Source organism: Chroicocephalus ridibundus, chromosome 6 (assembly GCF_963924245.1).
Source record: "Chroicocephalus ridibundus chromosome 6, bChrRid1.1, whole genome shotgun sequence".
Classification (NCBI taxonomy): Eukaryota; Metazoa; Chordata; class Aves; order Charadriiformes; family Laridae; genus Chroicocephalus; species Chroicocephalus ridibundus.
The window spans coordinates 13,281,903-13,299,057 of NC_086289.1; the positions used below are offsets into that span (position 1 = coordinate 13,281,903).

At 42.9% G+C, this 17,155-nt stretch overlaps 1 protein-coding gene across 1 annotated transcript in view; it reads right to left on the reverse strand.

The window, feature by feature from the left end:
* SORCS3 (sortilin related VPS10 domain containing receptor 3) overlaps positions 1 to 17,155 on the reverse strand; it is a 307,837-nt gene that overhangs the window by 38,900 nt on the left and 251,782 nt on the right. Inside the window, exon 15 of the mRNA XM_063339010.1 lies at positions 1,364 to 1,481. Within this exon, the coding sequence (XP_063195080.1) occupies positions 1,364 to 1,481 (118 nt within the window). The remainder of the gene's footprint in view (positions 1 to 1,363; positions 1,482 to 17,155) is intronic.

Consider the following 17,155-nt stretch of genomic DNA (forward strand, 5'->3'; position numbering starts at 1 on the left):
GCTCAGTGTGTTCAGCATTGAGTTGGGATGCTCACAACAATGTGCCCAAAATGCCTGGGTGCCCAAGGCAGGCACCTAGTTATGCCATATTTCAGAAGGCATCCACCAATGTATCTAGTCCTATGAATTATCCTGAAAAGACAATGTGAATGCACTCCAGCGTTTCTCCCATATGTCAGATGAAATCTAGCACAGGAAGAAGTGCCCAAGCCTGAAACCCAGGGCAGGGATAAAATCTAGGTGTGGAACCCAGGAGTGCTGTCTCTCCTCCTCTTTCCTTGATAGATCTAGCTTTGTTATAGACTTTAAATATTTTTGATGTGTTATACTGGGATTTTTAAACACAAAGGTTTCCAAGATCACCACTGGGAGCAGCTAATCTAAAAGAAACATTTGACATTTAGGTGAATTGCTAAAAACAGAAGTTTCTCTGATGCAGAAATAATTTGTCTGCATAGAAGTAAGAAAAAAGACAACATCCAGTTGAAATACTTTTCTTTCCCATTAACAGTCATTCCCAAGATGGCTGCCTGGTTACACACGTCTTCTCTTTTCTTTCATTTAAATTACTTTAATCTATTCCATTCTATAACTTCAGTTATCCGATACATCCTTGCCAAATTAATGCTCATTTCTAATTCATGGATTTCATTTAGGAATGTCACAGTGCCAATGGTTCTGGCTCTAGTTACGTTGCCCTGCAGGGAGTGGGACATCATACTGGTGGCCACTAACCCATAAGTAATCTTTAGAGGGTATTGAGCTCTCAGTTCTAGTAGCTTCAGGATGTAAATATATCCAGCATGAAAATAAGCCAGAGTTTATGAAAAGCAAAGCATGTATCCTTGAATTGAATGAAATAATTTGGTCTTCTCTCGTGTCTTTTATTCAAGGGCTCCCCAGAGCTTTACAGATACCTGCAGGACCTGCAGGATGAGCATGAATAAATGTTTTTATTTTCATTTTTGAGTAGGGAAAATAGAGGCAAAGTGAAAGAAAATTATTTTCATGAGTTGCTGACAGAGTTACAAAGAGTTCAATGTCTCCTACAATTCAATCACAAGGTGAGGTTTTACATTGCCCTGAGCACTGAGGGCAAAAAGACCCAGCTGGTGCAATGGAGTATTTTCATACAAAGAGAAGTTAACAATCTCCCTAACTTGCCCAGAGAAGACTGGCCCCATGTTTATTCATGTATATGCTTCAGGGAAGTAAAGCATCCACAGGTTAGAACTGTGATTTGATAGATGCAGAAAATCCATATGCTCTGCTGAAAAGAACAAATACATTCCTATTCGGAATAGCATGACAGAGCATGGGAAAAGGAACCCCTATCCATTCCTTTCCTCCACGGTGGGAATACCTGATTGTGCAGATGCCAGGTTTGGTAGTCATCTTTGTTACACCTTCGACTGAAGAGAGACTTGTAGTCCACTTTGACCAGCTGCCATTCAGAACGGAGACTGAAGTGCCCAAAAACTCTGAGCATGGGAGAGAAAACAAGAAAGACCCAGAGTCAGGCAGAGGTATGCCTCCATTAAGCAAACAATCTCTCATGAATCTCAGCTGTATAAACCACTACACAGTTTTGGAGCTTAATGCCAGAAAATGTTACTCAGTCATGAATAACATTTTTCTGTTCCCTAACATCCTAGGATTGCTTAGCCTTTTCCTGACCCCTTGTACAGCCTGTGTTGGAAGGTCTTCCGTGCCTCTAGTACTTAGCACAATGGGCCCTGAGTCTGTATCAGACAGCTAGGCATCACTCAAGAACAACAAACCACCAGTCTAGAAAGTAATGTGTCTAATGTCAAGGGAGCTATTCAGATGAATGTATGGGTTTGGTTGTCTCAAAATCAAGCCCTTCTTAGCTGACTTAGTTTCTTTACTGATGAACTTTTGTGTTGCACAAACTTACTACTTAATGAATTGGAAAAAAAACCACTTGAAGTAACATATTTGGGATATGGACTGTGGGCAAGTGACTTGCAAAGATGGCAGCATCCCTCCTACCTGGTGAATGCTGACTGCAGCTAGTAGGAGTGGAATTATAAACCATCACCAATGTAAGGTTATCAGTAGAGTTTTTTTTCTTAACTCTTTTGAATAGGTCACTCATCATCACCAGTCACTGATCACACTTCATGGTTCATCTAGCTAAGTAATAAGTTGATTTTCAGGATGAAAATGACACATTTTCCCACACGACTCCAGGGCAACACAAGGCTCATACTAAGTAAGGCAGTCTACAAGAACAGTTGGAGCTGAAGGGTCAGCATTCAAAAAACATCTAAAGGACTCAGCACGTAATTTAAAACTGAGGCACAGATCTGTTACAAAGGGGATGATGAAAGAGATCATATAAAATTGAATAGCACCAGAGGCTTCTTCACAAGCTTGGACCAGAACGTTGGCAGCAGAGCTGATTGTTGAACACAGCTCTCTCTAAATGCCATTCCAACTATACAGCCCTCCTTCACATGCAGGGAAAGCTATGTGCTTGCTTAAGTGTCTGGAAGGGAAGGACCAAAGCAACAACCAGCACTGACAATATACATCACCAAAGTACCATCATCACCTAAGGGAGTCTACATGTTGGTAGCTCACACCTTCACCAAAGAAAGCAAAATCATAGCAAAAACATGGTTTACTTAATGAATAACACCCGATACCCAGACAAAAGACTCCATCCATCCAGAAACACAGCATGACTGCTGCAGAGTGCTCAGTTTTTCATCAAGTAACAACTTCCTATTCCCTTGGCCAGCTGTAGCTTTTGCAGCAAGGAGCAGCTTTTCAATCAATTGCCACTGGATTTCCAGAGGTGCGTAACAGGAGGAGATTAGGGCAGGTGGCCAGACTTGAAAAGCCATGAACAAAACTACAGCTTCTCATTGGCAGGGAGAATATCTCAGCACACATAAACAACAAAAACCCAACAACAATCAAGTTGATTTGTCATTATAACACACCAACTTCTTGGCCATCTCGAATATATAAAAGAACCTAAAACCTCATCTAAAATACAAGTTCCATGTTTTAAAAACTCTGTATGTACCGAAACCCAGATCTTTTCTGACACTTATGAAATGTCATTGTACCACCCTTATTGTGAGATGTAGAGGGCAGAGAAAGAATGTCGGTTTTTTTCATTACACAAAACCTTTCACTAACCTACATTTTTACCCAAGCCACGTATGAGATTAAAGTTTTTGTTGTTTTAATTATTCCAGACTGAAAAAGAAAGAGGGAGAGAGGCAAATTTCCCTATGAAAGTGAAACAAAAGAAAAAACTTCTATTGAGTTTCCAAGTGCTAACTGCAATCCAGATCCCACTCTGACCCCAGTGTGCTGCCATTCTTTACTCTAGTTCATCTTAATTTACACCATAATCACACAGGGTTGTGGGCTTCACTTTCCCCTCACTGCCCAAACTACTACTCCTGTAGACTGTAGCTTGCACCAAAATTCCTCTGCATTGTGCTGGTTTTTGTGAAACAGAGACCACCCAGGAATCAGTCATGTTTTCCCATTTAGACCTGTCTCAACCAATGGGTATCAGGGATAGAAAGGGGTAGGGGAGACCTGAGAGCCTGGAGTTGTGGGTTTGCTGTGGACACCCTTCTATACCCAAGTTCTGCCTCACAGAGGCAAGGTCCAAGAAGCTGACAAGAAGGAGAGAGGATACAATACAAGAAGAACCTGTGACAAAGGTGTACACAGGTTAGAAATTAGTAGGTGGAGAAGGACTTTGTGTGGTGGAATGGATTTATTAGGTAGATTGTTGTTGGCTCTTCAGAACATTTCTTAGTGCAGTCCTAATTGTGGGATATTAGCAATAGGAAACACCGCCATATTCAGGCAAAGCTACAGAAGAAACTGCAATTCACATTCCTCAACACAGAAGGCACATTCTGAACCAAGATCAACCCATGGAAACCCTAGCATTATGGGGTGACAGGGCACTTGTTGGGAGGAGAAGGGAGGAATGGGAAATAGCACAGCATGGGGTTGAAGGCGGCCTCGAAAACCATACTGAAGTAGGAATTCTAACTCCAGCTCCCCTCCCCACTTTCCTTTGACACTGGGTAAATCACACCAGCTTTTATGCCATGACTGCTTTTAGCACATACTCTTACAGAATGTACGGCTGGTACTATTGCAGAGCTGGGCAGCTCTCCCATGAATCTTGTTTGTCCTGGATGTGATGCATGACTGAAATGCCATTCCTCCAAAGGAGTAACTCAGGCAGAAATCATTTAGTCCAGCAGATTTACACCGGTTCAGGATTTGACCTGGGTGTTTATTACACAGAAAACATAGCAAGAGGAGGGGAGAACATAATCAAACACAAACACTTGCCTGAACCCAGAAGGTAAGAGGGCTGGAGAAATCCAACACTTTGGCAGCCAATGCATCTCAAGGAAAATACTGTTCCTCAAACTGACCCTTAGCTAACTGTCCAGCAAGAGAGCAAAAGGCTTTTTCGTGTTTTACAAAAATTGCCACAACCACTTGCTTTTTAAATCTATTAAAATAAGCTAAAAAATCCCTCTGCCATTGAAATTCTTCCCTGACAATGATAATTAATAGAAAAAAACAAAGTTTTCTAAGTGGAATGCAATATATTAGCATTCCAAAAGCACAGAGCATTAGCTACTCTTTAATTAAATGATTTCAAAGAAGATCTTTGTGTATAATTGCTATAATTTAGATGGAAACAATACTACACTAAATGTAATTAGAGGAATGTGAACAGAGGGATGTTTTCCTCTGTACTCCAGAGATGGTTCTGGGTCACCTGATTCCTAAAGTAGTAACTTTTCCCCCCCATGCTAATAAAAAGCTTCTTAAGCCTGATCAAACATTGTGGTGCAGCCTTCAGAGATAAGAGCTTCTTATACGCAGAGAAGCTAGAAAGCAACCGCACCCTGTGAGCGCTGCTCACCAATAATAAACGTAATCCGGACACCTACAGCACTTTTTTGATTGACCAGCCAACATGATGAAGGTTATGTTACATTTCAAGATTACTCTGTTGTGCATTTGAAACTTCTATGAGAGTAAGCAAATATAAGGAATGGAAAAAAGTGCTATGTTATCTGCGGCTCTCCACTGGACTCTCCAACAGCTTTCCTTGGGAAGTGGTGAAAACCCTCATCTTCTGTGGAATTAAAAATGGGCTAAACAAACCATCACAGGGAACAAACCCTCACTGAGCAAAATCAGGTATTGCAGCCGAACCCTGCTTTCACCAGTCTTGTGAACTACATCACTGCATATTTTTCCATAGTGAGTAAGATGCATGCACATCACCTCTCCCCACCATATCTGGTTTGACATGGCCAGGCCCAACAGAGAGGGTTGGGCAGACAGCAAAGAGCTGCAACATCTTAAAACTGCTAGTGTTTGGCTATCAAGAAGTGCTTAGCATTAAGTGCTCCAGTACGTACATCTGGATTTCTGTATCCAATGTGGCTGGACAAATAAAGTCCCAAGGAAAGAGATGGAAAAAGAGGTTGGTGGGAGTTTATTTTTCCCTACTCAACTGGTGAGTCCTCACATTTCTTTGAAGATACCAGCTCATTTATCTTATCTGATTCCCATGTGCATTTGTTTCTCATTTACTTTGTCTGCTCATTAAATTAGGGAGGTGGATTTTTTTAAATAAATATAGCTGAACTATCAAGATGATACAGAGGAAAAGAGGACATAAAGTACTATGAATTTTTCCTCACTAACTTTGTCTACCATGGCCTAACTGAACGCTTTTAATTGCTTCTTGCAAGAATAGAAGACAAAAGAAGAGAGATTAGTTTTCAAGGTCCAACTCTGGGAAACCAACACAAAAAGTATGTTTTGATTTTTTCTACCTAAGCAGTCTGATCTGGAAGTCCTTGAGAAGCAATAAATACAAGAGCCCAGATGGCATTTAGACAGAGTCAGTTTTCTGACTAAGCTCAACTTAACAAAGGTTTTCCAACCTAAGCCACGGGATGGTAATTCACAGGCTTTAGACAGGATAGATTTTGTTCTGTCCCTCAGAGTAAGCAGTTAAAACTCCACATAAAATCTCAGCTAATAGGACGGCATCTTCTCAACTGCCTCCATGCATAACTCACAGTGAAACTATTGCTAGGAAACCAGAAAATGCTTCCCAATCCTTTCTTCGGAGAAACAAGGCAAGGCTTTTATTGCCAGGGCTGGATGTCATTAATTTGCAGAAAAATTATTAGGAACCTGGAAAACAATTCTGAAATGCTTACAGATTCAGGATGGAGTCATTCTGGAAAAGGTCATCAGTAATACTGCTATAATTATGTCTTTCATTAATTTTTTAAATACACAATAATTTACAAACATGGTGTATGCTGACTGGATAACCTTGTACGGAAACTATTTAAAAGGCGTCTTACATTTATGCAGTGTTCTCCTGTCAAATTGCTTTGCTTTTGCCTTATCATCCCTTGCACTCTTGAGAGTTGTGCTTTTTATGTCATTCAATACTGCTCATTCCTGACAGGTCAACAGAATGATTTGAGGATCACAAGATAACAATTCATCCACCTCCGGTCCATAGTTTCAATCCCTGTCGCTGACTAGGGTATGAGAAATAGATCTCCTCAAGTAATAGCTCCTGTATTGCTCACAGGAAAGGCATCAGCTGTATGCATCTGGATCTATCCCTTCTGGCAGTTTCAGACGAGCTGCCCAAGCATGGAAATGGAAATGTCTTCTCATGCCTAAATCAAGTCCTCTTTATCATTTCTGAAGTAAACTGGCAGGACGTTAAATGAAGCAAGCATGCATTGAAGCTGTCTGTACTTGGCTAGGCTGGTCTGGATATAGATGGAGGACTTTTATCTTCACTAGTCAGCCTGGCTCCTTTGCGTGTAATGGTAGGTAATGGTCAAAGTCTTTGGTAATGTCTCCTGTCCTCAGCTGTGCTCATCAGCGAGACAGATGACTGAAGATACAAAGGAAGGAGGCAGCTGATAAGGTCGTCTTCACTACACAAAACATCAAATGTACCCTCCTTTCTGAAGCATTTTTCCTTCGCTGGACATTAACAAGGTAAGAGATAAAAAGGTACCTCATTTTGCTTCTCACAAAGTACCCTGGGGGCCTCTGAAGTCATATCTTAACAAGATTAGGCCCCAGAGAATAGACTGTTTAAGTTTTAAGAATTTCAAATATCTAAAAATAAAAGCAAAAAATCATAGAATCATAGAATTGTTAGGGTTGGAAGGGACCTTAAAGATCATCTAGTTCCAACCCCCCTGCCATAGGCAGGGACACCTCCCACTAGATCAGGTTGCTCAGAGCCCCATCCAGCCTGGCCTTAAAAACTTTCAGGGATGGGGCTTCCACCACCTCTCTGGGCAACCTCTTCCAGTGTCTCACCACCCTCATGGTGAAGAACTTCTTCTTAACGTCCAATATGAATCGACCCATCTCTAGTTTTAATCCGTTCCCTCTAGTCCTACCGTTACCCGACATCCTAAAAAGTCCCTCACCAGCTTTCTTGTAGGCCCCCTTAAGATACTGGCAGGCCACTATAAGGTCTCCTCAGAGCCTTCTTTTCTCCAGACTGAGCAATCCCAACTCTCTCAGTCTGTCCTCATAGGAGAGGTGGTCCAGCCCTCTGATCGTCCTCGTGGCCCTTCTCTGGACACGTTCCAGCACGTCCATATCTCTCTTGTAGTAGGGGCTCCAGAATTGGACACAGTACTCCAGGTGGGGTCTCACGAGAGTGGAGTAGAGGGGGAGAATCGTCTCCCTTGACCTGCTGGCCACGCTTCTCCCGATGCAGCCCAGGATACAATTGGCTTTCTGGGCTACTAGTGCACACTGACGGCTCATGTTGAGCCTCTCATCCACCAGCACCCCCAAGTCCTTTTCTTCAGGGCTGCTCTCAAGCCAGTCACTGCCCAGCCTATATTGGTGCTTGGGATTGCCCCGACCCAGACGGAGGACCTTGCACTTGGTCTTGTTGAACTTCATGAGGTTGGCACGGGCCCACCTCTCCAGCCTGTCAAGGTCCCTCTGGATGGCATCCCTTCCCTCCAGTGTGTCAGCCGCCGCACACAGCTTGGTGTTGTCGCGAAACTTGCTGAGGGTGCACTCTATGCCACTGTCCATGTCACTGACGAAGATGTTAAACAAGACCGGTCCCAGTACTGATCCTTGAGGGACTCCACTTGGACATGGACCCATTGACAGCCACTCTTTGGGTGCGGCCGACAAGCCAGTTCTTTATCCACTGAATTGTCAGTCCATCAAACCCATATTTTATCAGCTTGGAGACCAAGATGTCATGCGGGACAGCGTCAAAGGCTTTGCTCAGGTCCAGGTAAATGACGTCAGTTGCTCTCCCCTTGTCTACTGATGTTGTGACCTTCTCATAGAAGGCCATCAGGTTTGTCAGGCACGATTTGCCCCTGGTGAAGCCGTGTTGATTGTACCCAATCACCTCTTCGTTATTCTTCTGCCCCAGCAGTGCCTCCAGGAGGATCTGCTCCATAATCTTACCAGGCACGGAGGTGAGACTGACTGGACTATAGTTCCCTGGTTCATCCTTCTTTCCCTTTTTGAAAATGGGGATTATGTTTCCCCTTTTCCAGTCAGGAAATATATATATAAAATATTATAATTATTTATATATAATACATATAAAATATTATATACTTTATAGACAGCACCTTTTGAGATGAACTACACAAGCATATAGATGGATGGATCAACCGAAAACCAGATAGAGAGTCAAATATATACTTCAATTGATAATAGTGAAAGAAAAGCTAATTGCAGTGTCATTATAAATAGACTGTTTCACTTAGGAAAGTGTGAAACCAACCTTACTTCCCCCCCCTTTTATAGTAAGAGAAAAATGCTTGCAGAAGAAGTGTCTTAGCAAGCAAAAAAACCCCTGTAGTAAAGTCACCCAAATCAGGAAATGCTTCAGTTGACCTGAATCTGTGCTTTCATTGTGGGAATGCAGAAAGGGAGAAACTCAAGCAAGACTGCCATCTGATTTCAGTTAAAATCCCTCTTTTTTTTACATCTGTGCCTCCAACAGATAGTACCAGAAGTAGTTATTTAATGGGCAAACCCAAGAAGCGCTATGAAGCACAATCTGGAAGAACCACCTCCTCGCAGGGAAACAAGTGTGTGGTGGGGTTTTTCCAGTCCTCTGGAGGGGATGAAGTTCTCTCACCAAAACCAGGGGGAGCCCCAGAGCCAAGCAATCACAGCTACCGGAGCACTAAGTGGTCAGTCCACCACAACTGAAGGTGCTCATTCTCTCTTTGACGTCCAGCAAAAAGAAGCACATGTTGCTACTGCTGCAATTTTAACAGCTAACCAGGTATCCAAGGCGAACCTCCCTTCCCAGCAAATATCACCAACGTGATTTCATGAGCAGACCTTGGTCAATGCCACCTTCAACGTAGTGTCATAGCACAGACTGGAGAGTTCCTTTCTACAAACTGCTTGGATAGGTACCAGATGGGCTGATCCATAGTCACCCAGGCTAAGTCCATGCAGCATCAGCTTGGACCCATCAGTGCAAAAGTCAAGTACCAGAGCTATTTAAATTTGGCTGGTCTGCTCTCATGAACTGTAAAGCCATTTAACTTTTGGGCATGCTGCATAGATGTGGACCTGAGTGTTTGCCAGGTTAACCCTGCATGTGTCTAGCATTCTGCATTTCCATTCCTGTGGCTCTTGGCAAGCCTGGAGAATAAAGTTCTTCTGCAAGACCTATTCTGGCATTTATACAACCAGCACTGAGATGGAGCTAAGAAGCCTAGCCAGATCTGAGTTGGGGTTTGCTGTTGGTTATTGTACTCTATACCCTAGTGCTCCGTGCTCCAGGAGAACTGATTAGTTCAGCATCAGCATGGCATGAATATATGGAGGCAACACAAACCAGTTGCCATTTCTTCTGATCCAGAGTGCTGGGTAACATAGACCAGAGGCGGGGGGATGCCCCAGCAGAAAGAGCCAAGATCCAGACAAACATATTAGCTCTAGCCAAGAATTGACTGTATCCCTGTACAAGGTTCTCTCACTTCCATAATTCCCTTGATTTGGTTTGGATTTTCCTCCCTGCTAGACAGGCTACTGTGGTCCTATGTTACCTGAGAAAATGGTGAGCCTATGCTAGAGATCCTGTCTCAGTGCACACCCTTAGAGAAGGAACTGCTACATAAATGTACCTCCATCACTTGTTGACATTTATAGCTTTTGAGACAATAAAAGAAAAAGCTGAGAATTTCACGCAAAAAGAAGGCTTATTATGAAATCTGATCTGAAGCCACCTGTGTGTAAGAAGGCAGTAGTAAAGCAAGACTAGCTCCCATGTGCAGTCTGAGCTGTTAGGAGCAAAACCACACAAGCAGCAATGGAACAGTTGCAAATTGTGCTGGCGGGGTTAGGTTTTATGAACGGGGAGAGAGATGAGCTATTTCCCCATGAATTAAACATAAATCATGACTTTAGAGAAAACCAAATGGGCTGTGTAACCTCCCGATTGTTTTTTATTAGGGCTTATATGGAATTGGCGTTAAAGGAGGTCACTAGTTACATGGAAATTGGATGGAAAGGGACTGAGACGAGGAAGCAGAACCTAATTGAAAGAGACACAGATCAGCAATTAGGGAAAATGGAAGAGGGAGAGAGAGTTATACTGTCTCACGAGTAGTAAGATGATGCAGGGAGCAAGAGACTGGAAACAAAGGAAACATAAAAGATGAAAGATGACACTGGAAAGGTATGCAATTGCCAACAAAAAGCTCTGTCTAATTTTTTTCCTAAACAATAAATATGGTCTTAAAGAGCCACTTTGGACCTTTTAATTCAGTTGCTTTTGGCTGACCTGTTAACTAGGAACGGCAGCCTGAGGGTAACTGGGTGATGATTCAGGGCTGCTGTACTTCTGTCTGTGGATAGAGAGTAAGAAAAATCACATTTTTTTCTAGAAATGAGAGATGCGTTTTCTTCCAAATAAAATCTACCATCCATTTGGATCTAGATTTTCAGCGGGTGCAAATTAGTGTAATTCTCATAGACTATCTCAGGTACAAGGCCTTGTTCTAACACTACTATTCAGAGAGAGGAAAAACAATGACAGTGAAACTACCAAGAATATACAAACAGCAGAAAGCAGCTTGCATGATGACAAATTTGTTCAAGAAAATCTTGGTCTGTATTCTGTTTCCCAAAGGGAAGGGTCAAACGAGAATTTCATGGAATTTTTCATGCGGATGAAATCTGAAGGTAGCAGTTTATTTCAACTTCCAAGTGAAACTGAATGTCATGATATGGAGATTTTCCACAGAAGAGAAATTCAAGGTGTTGGCCAGATTCATAGACTAGCAATCCGTATTGAGCTGGTCGTGGAAAGCCGCACCACTGCCAGATTCCAGGTCAGGAGGGAGAGAGGAGATGCGGCAGGGGAAGAGTTTCTGTGAATACAGAGAAAAACCAAAATCTTGCAATAAAAATCCTGCAGCATAATCATGGCGGACCCTCGGCTTTGGAAAACAGTCCTGAGACTATTCATCAGCTCAATGGGCACTTCCTTTGAAGTGCCAGCAGAAGAGGAAAACCACTGCAAATGACATGGTACAGCATGGTCTTTTAGTTAGCAAGTAATGCCAAGTGCAATTAGTAAGTAATCTGCAGAACGTATAATTACAAAGCAGCCCCACAGTTTGGGCTCGATTTCTCCATTAGCTGCACAAATACTGCACAAGGCAATGGAGGAGACAACAATTGTTTTTTTATTATTTTTTACTTTTTAATACAAAGTGCTATCAAAATAAGAACTTACTGAATGACAAACCAAACCTTTTGAAATCTGGTCTCTAAAAAATTTATTGCCAATGTTCCCAAACCACTTTACATGACAATTGCTTCAAAAGAAATCCCAGCAACATGAAAGGGAGTGTGAGACACCTGGGAAGGGGGGATGGGAAAGCACGTTAATTTTTAATGCTGTTTTTCAGAAGTGTTCTCTCTTTTCTTCGAAGCATTCATGAAAGACAACCAGTTTCTGACAGCTTTGAAACTGGAAGATGCTGCCTCCCTCTTACAGAAAAGATACTGGCAGGTTTCAGCAATCTGAGTGTTTCCTCCACTAATGGGTCTGCGGTCCCAACAGAAGCAGGTGCTGCCCCTTTGCCAAAAGCTGGATAACACAGCATGTTCAGTCAATTTCAATCTTTCATCCTATGAATCAGCATATTTCCAACCAGAGATGCCCAACACAAACGTGGAAGCCATTGCTCAGAACACGTAAGCTCCAAACACATGTGACAGGGACAGTCTGCAGTGGAGCAGGGTGACAAGCTTTGCCTGGCACAGGGTATCAGAGAGAAGGCTCAGAAGAGGGAATGAGATCTGTACCTGGCTGGGCAACAGCATGACGAGGTGGCTGACCAATTATAGTGGGGGAATTTTCACAAGTTTGGGTCAAAGAAATCATGAAATAAGGAAACCGCGTACAATGATCATATAAGAATAAGCTCTCCTTAGGAACAAAGGCTTGTAGCACTACGTGAACTATGTGAGATGGCTCAAACTATAGCATGGCTCCTCTGGAGAGCTGCTCTCCAGCACCCACTGCAGCCCAACGATAAAAAATATGTTCGAGTGAACTCTGAAGCCAACCCAACGCTGACCCTTCCCCGCTCCCAGAAAAGCTGGTGTGCTGTACAGCCCTCTGACCCGTGCAGGATCAGGGCCAGGATGAGCTGAAAAGGCATTGAGGCCATATGGTTTCTCAAGTCCCCTGAGGGCTGGCAGGATCTGGGCACCAGAATATTTCCTGGCTTGCTCTAAAAGAAAGGTGAAAGACTCCTGAGGGAAGTACGTGTGCACAGCACCCTACACCTGGCTGTGCACCCCACACCAGGCCTGAGTGCGTTGTACAGCCCAGCCCAGCTGCTAGCAGGAGGACAGCACAGAACCTATAATCCATCTGTCCTTACTTAAAAGCACAAGAAACAAAGCACGTTAGCCTCTAGATGAGACTATCTGGATTGTATTGTCATCAGGCAAACCTCATCCTTTTAGTTAGTGAAAAGAAATCATGTTTAAGCCTGATGCTCATTCCGGCTCCTTCTGTAAGCGCTGGGCTTTTTTAATTAAATTCAGTGAATAAAAGCCTCCAGTCAGCACACCAGTCCTCTTCCCTGCACACGCTTACCTCTCCATCCACCTTGTCTGAGCATTACAGACGTGACTCAGCAACTCCTCTCCCCTAAGGAATGGAAAAAAGGCTGCATGTGGGGCACTCATCTGGGACTTGGGAGACCTGATTTAATGCCAAGCTCTCTCCCCTTGACAGCCTGCTTGGGTGACTGACCACAGGCATGTCTCTCCTTCTGCCTCAACTTCCCTACCTGTGGAATACAACTAACAGTGTTGATTTCTTTAGCATAATATTTGATCTACTGTCCATAAATAGCATTTGACTCCAATGAGAGTAATTTTTGCCAAAGATAGACAATACATGCCACGGAGCCCAATGCCTTTGCCATCTTTTATGGCTTCTGCCAGGAATCTTCTGAGTACATGGCGCAACTGCTGGGAACTGATCTCAGGTCACAGACATCCTCTTCCTAAGGCCCAATAAATCACACGGTGCTGTCTGAGAAAGATTACTCCAAGCAGATGTTCTCATCACCTGATTAGTCTATTCAGGTGCCACAGAGAGACCTCAGCTCATACTGCAAGTATCAGCAGCACAATCAATATTGTGCCTCTATGGGCTGTTTAGGTGAATTCACGCAGCAATCCAACGGCTAACGAATAGAGTACTCCTCTGGCAGGGAGGGAGATGGGAGGAGGAAGTGACACTGATTAATCTGTGATCATTAATAATGTTTTTAAGTCTTGCAAACGAAGATAATGATATGGGTAATCAACTGTCTTACTCCAGGGTATAAACTGATTGTCTGCTGGGATAAAATGGGAATTCCTATAACACATATTTTCTTGTCCGTTGTAAAGTCACTTGATGGCATTAGCAGATTGATCATTTTCTTGCAAAGTCCCAGCTATTCATTACTTCCAGAAGGTTTTGAAATTAGATCAGACGATATAGAAATGCAGCTCACTATAGCAAATGCCAATATCCTCTCAATCATTTTGGTTTCCTACCATCATAATTATATTTGTAATTTTTGTTCTCAGATCAAGTTCTAAATTTTACTTTTTTTTCTGTGTGCAGTCATTATTTTCACCGATTCATTTTTATTTCATGGACCCTATTATGAAGAGTCCTCATGCAGGTTTACGCACTGAAGTTTGCACAGCCCCGTGAGTGAGGACAGCTCAATGAACTCACAAGGACACATCAGAGCCTTGCAGAAAAATCCATAGCCAATAATAAAGCCAGTTGCACCACAAAAGATACTGCAATAAACATAAAAAGAAAGGAAAACTGAAATGCAAGATAAAACCATAATGGGGAGGGCAATTAAAACCTAACAGTCCTTTCTAGGTATCTAACGGTACCTATGCAACTTGGATAAACCCGGTTTTGAAACCTGCCCTCCATTATTTCAAAAACGCCACAGTTTTGGTAGGCTTGAGAGTATGCACAGACTGGCTGGTCAGCCCTGTTTCCCAAAAGAAGTGAAGATAAATAAGGACAGAGTGCAGAATTCTTTACCACAACAGCCCCTGTACATGATCCCTTCTGTTGTTTTCAGCACTGGAAGCTGCAGGTTGAATTTAGCCTTCTACGGACCTCTGGTGAAATCTTTCCTCCAGATTCCCTCTTCACCAAATCCTATGTTGAGCTCAGCAGCAGCAGTAGAAGAAACTGCAGAAGAAAATCTTTTTTCCAGACAGCTTCTTTCTCATTTTCTCAAGCAGAGTGAAGTGAAGTGACTGGATTGATGGCAGGGGAGCTTGAAGACCTCTGCTGGGCCACAGGAATTGAGGAACACCGTGTCTGTATCTTTTTCTTTATGCGTGTTGGACAAGAACCTCAATTTCTTCTAGGAAAAACAATCTCTTGGTGTTTCTGCCATCCACTCACCTCTTCTCTCGTTTGCTGAGGTTGCTAGCAGGGGTGCCAGCTATGGAGGGCAAAGGCTGGCCCAGCAGGGAGAAGGCCATCTCCTCTGACCACATCCCAGCAAAGGCACAATTTTCTATCACCTCTCTGTTTTCACCATACTTTTCTCAGCACAGCCACTCAGAGGTGGCAGATCCGCAGCTCCCTACCCCTAAGCAAAGGCACAGAACCTTTCAAGGACATTGTGTCAGCCTGTAATTTTCTTTCCTGTATCAGCTTTTAAATGTGACAGCAAGGCAGAGCAGAAGGCAGTGAACGTTGCCTTGCTTAAAGAGGAAAGATGATAATCACCTTATCAGAAAGTGACAGGAGAATGACTCTTGGCTCCCATGTAATTTTGAACTCAGTGGGAGCTTGGACCTAGGAGCTGTTGTCCCTTTCTCATGCTCAATCTGCTGAATCTCTGCTGAGTGCTAATCAGAATCTGTCCATGTTGCCTTCATGCCTGTACATACTTTGCTGATGTCTTCCACAAGTCAGTCACGTCTTCAGAGTAAGAGTTAACTCATGGAACTCCTGGCCACACAATAATGTGAATGCTAAATTTTTAAAGGGATTTTGGGGAAAAAAATCATTAATGTCTTAGAAATACAAAGAATACCATCTTTGGCCAAGGAAGTTCCTTATTTGCAAAATCTCTGAAAATGAGAAAAGTGTACAAGGGAATCTTTTTTTTTTTTTTAATATATATTTTTATCATCCTCACTGTTGGAGCATGGAACTGAGCTAGAGGAAACCCTGATCTGACTCAGTATGGCCTGTGCTCTTAATTCTCTCTTTCTCACCTCAAACATCTCCTGGCCTCCATCTCACCTTTTCCAACATTTCTCAATTACTTATTCATTCTGCCCCATTCTCCTGCCACCCAGTGATGGATTGTCAGTAATTTTATGGGTCTCCTGGAAAAAAAAATGTTCCCACTTCATCTCTGGTAAAGGTGTGTGGCCATGTAAACGAGAAGGTGTTTGAAAGGGCCGGGGCTCATAACCTATTCATTTACAACCAGGAACATTTTCTAACACACACATAGCCAAGGGCAGCAGTCACAGCGATGTTGGCAGACCAGCTTGTATTAAATCCTCTCACTGAAAACATTAATGCTCAATGATGCATACACAGATATATATGGATCATTAAGTATATGTACATATAAGCACATAGATATTTATATACACACACATGGGTGTGTCTACATAAATATATATTTATCAGCACAGACAAACTTAATGATCCCCATCTATAAATGAGAGTCTGCACACACACATGTATAATGAGTCTACTAAAATGACAGCAAAGCTCTCCAGCGCTGCGAAGCAAAAAGGTTATTTCTCTTTATGTAGGTTTGGAGAGATGCTTAGCACAGGAGATAAGTGGCAGGGGTAATAATTATGAGTCAGAGCTGGAAAAACATAAAGCCCTTCTCTGGAACCACAAAAACATCCTTTCTCTGATTTGAATGGTACAGACTAGCAACTCTCTTGAGCAAATACTGCTCTGTTTGGATATATCACAATGAACTAGAAGGGAAATACAGTCTGAGTCCTTCCACCTGGTGGACAACCTCAGGCAAATAACATGCTGTGCCTATGGCTTGTCGACACAGGAATGTTAGATCTGACCCATTAGAACGCGAAATCATTAAAAGATACACTACTCACCAGTGAGGGCTACAGGACAGAAGTTAGAAAACTGTAGATTTCAAAAAGACTAGTGCTAGGCACTCACTGCGTCACCTAGGAATGTGCCTAACCCATCACCCTTATGCATTTGAGTTATTTCCCTAAAGGACCCTTTGCTTTCTATATCTGCTTTCCTCACTCCTGCACCAAACACTGCAATGTGCTTTGGTACACACTAAGGGAGCTGTACCGACCATCTTGTCAGATGAGCTGATTGTCAAAACAACTGCGAAAGGAACCGCAGAAGTGGATGGCCAGACAGGAATGGAGAAAGGGAGAGCGCATTCACCTTGGTTAGGCAGCAGCTCAAAGTTAGACCAGCTCACACAGTCTTGTGGTACTTCCCTGTGTGTCACAGAACTACATTCTTAGAAAAGCCCAC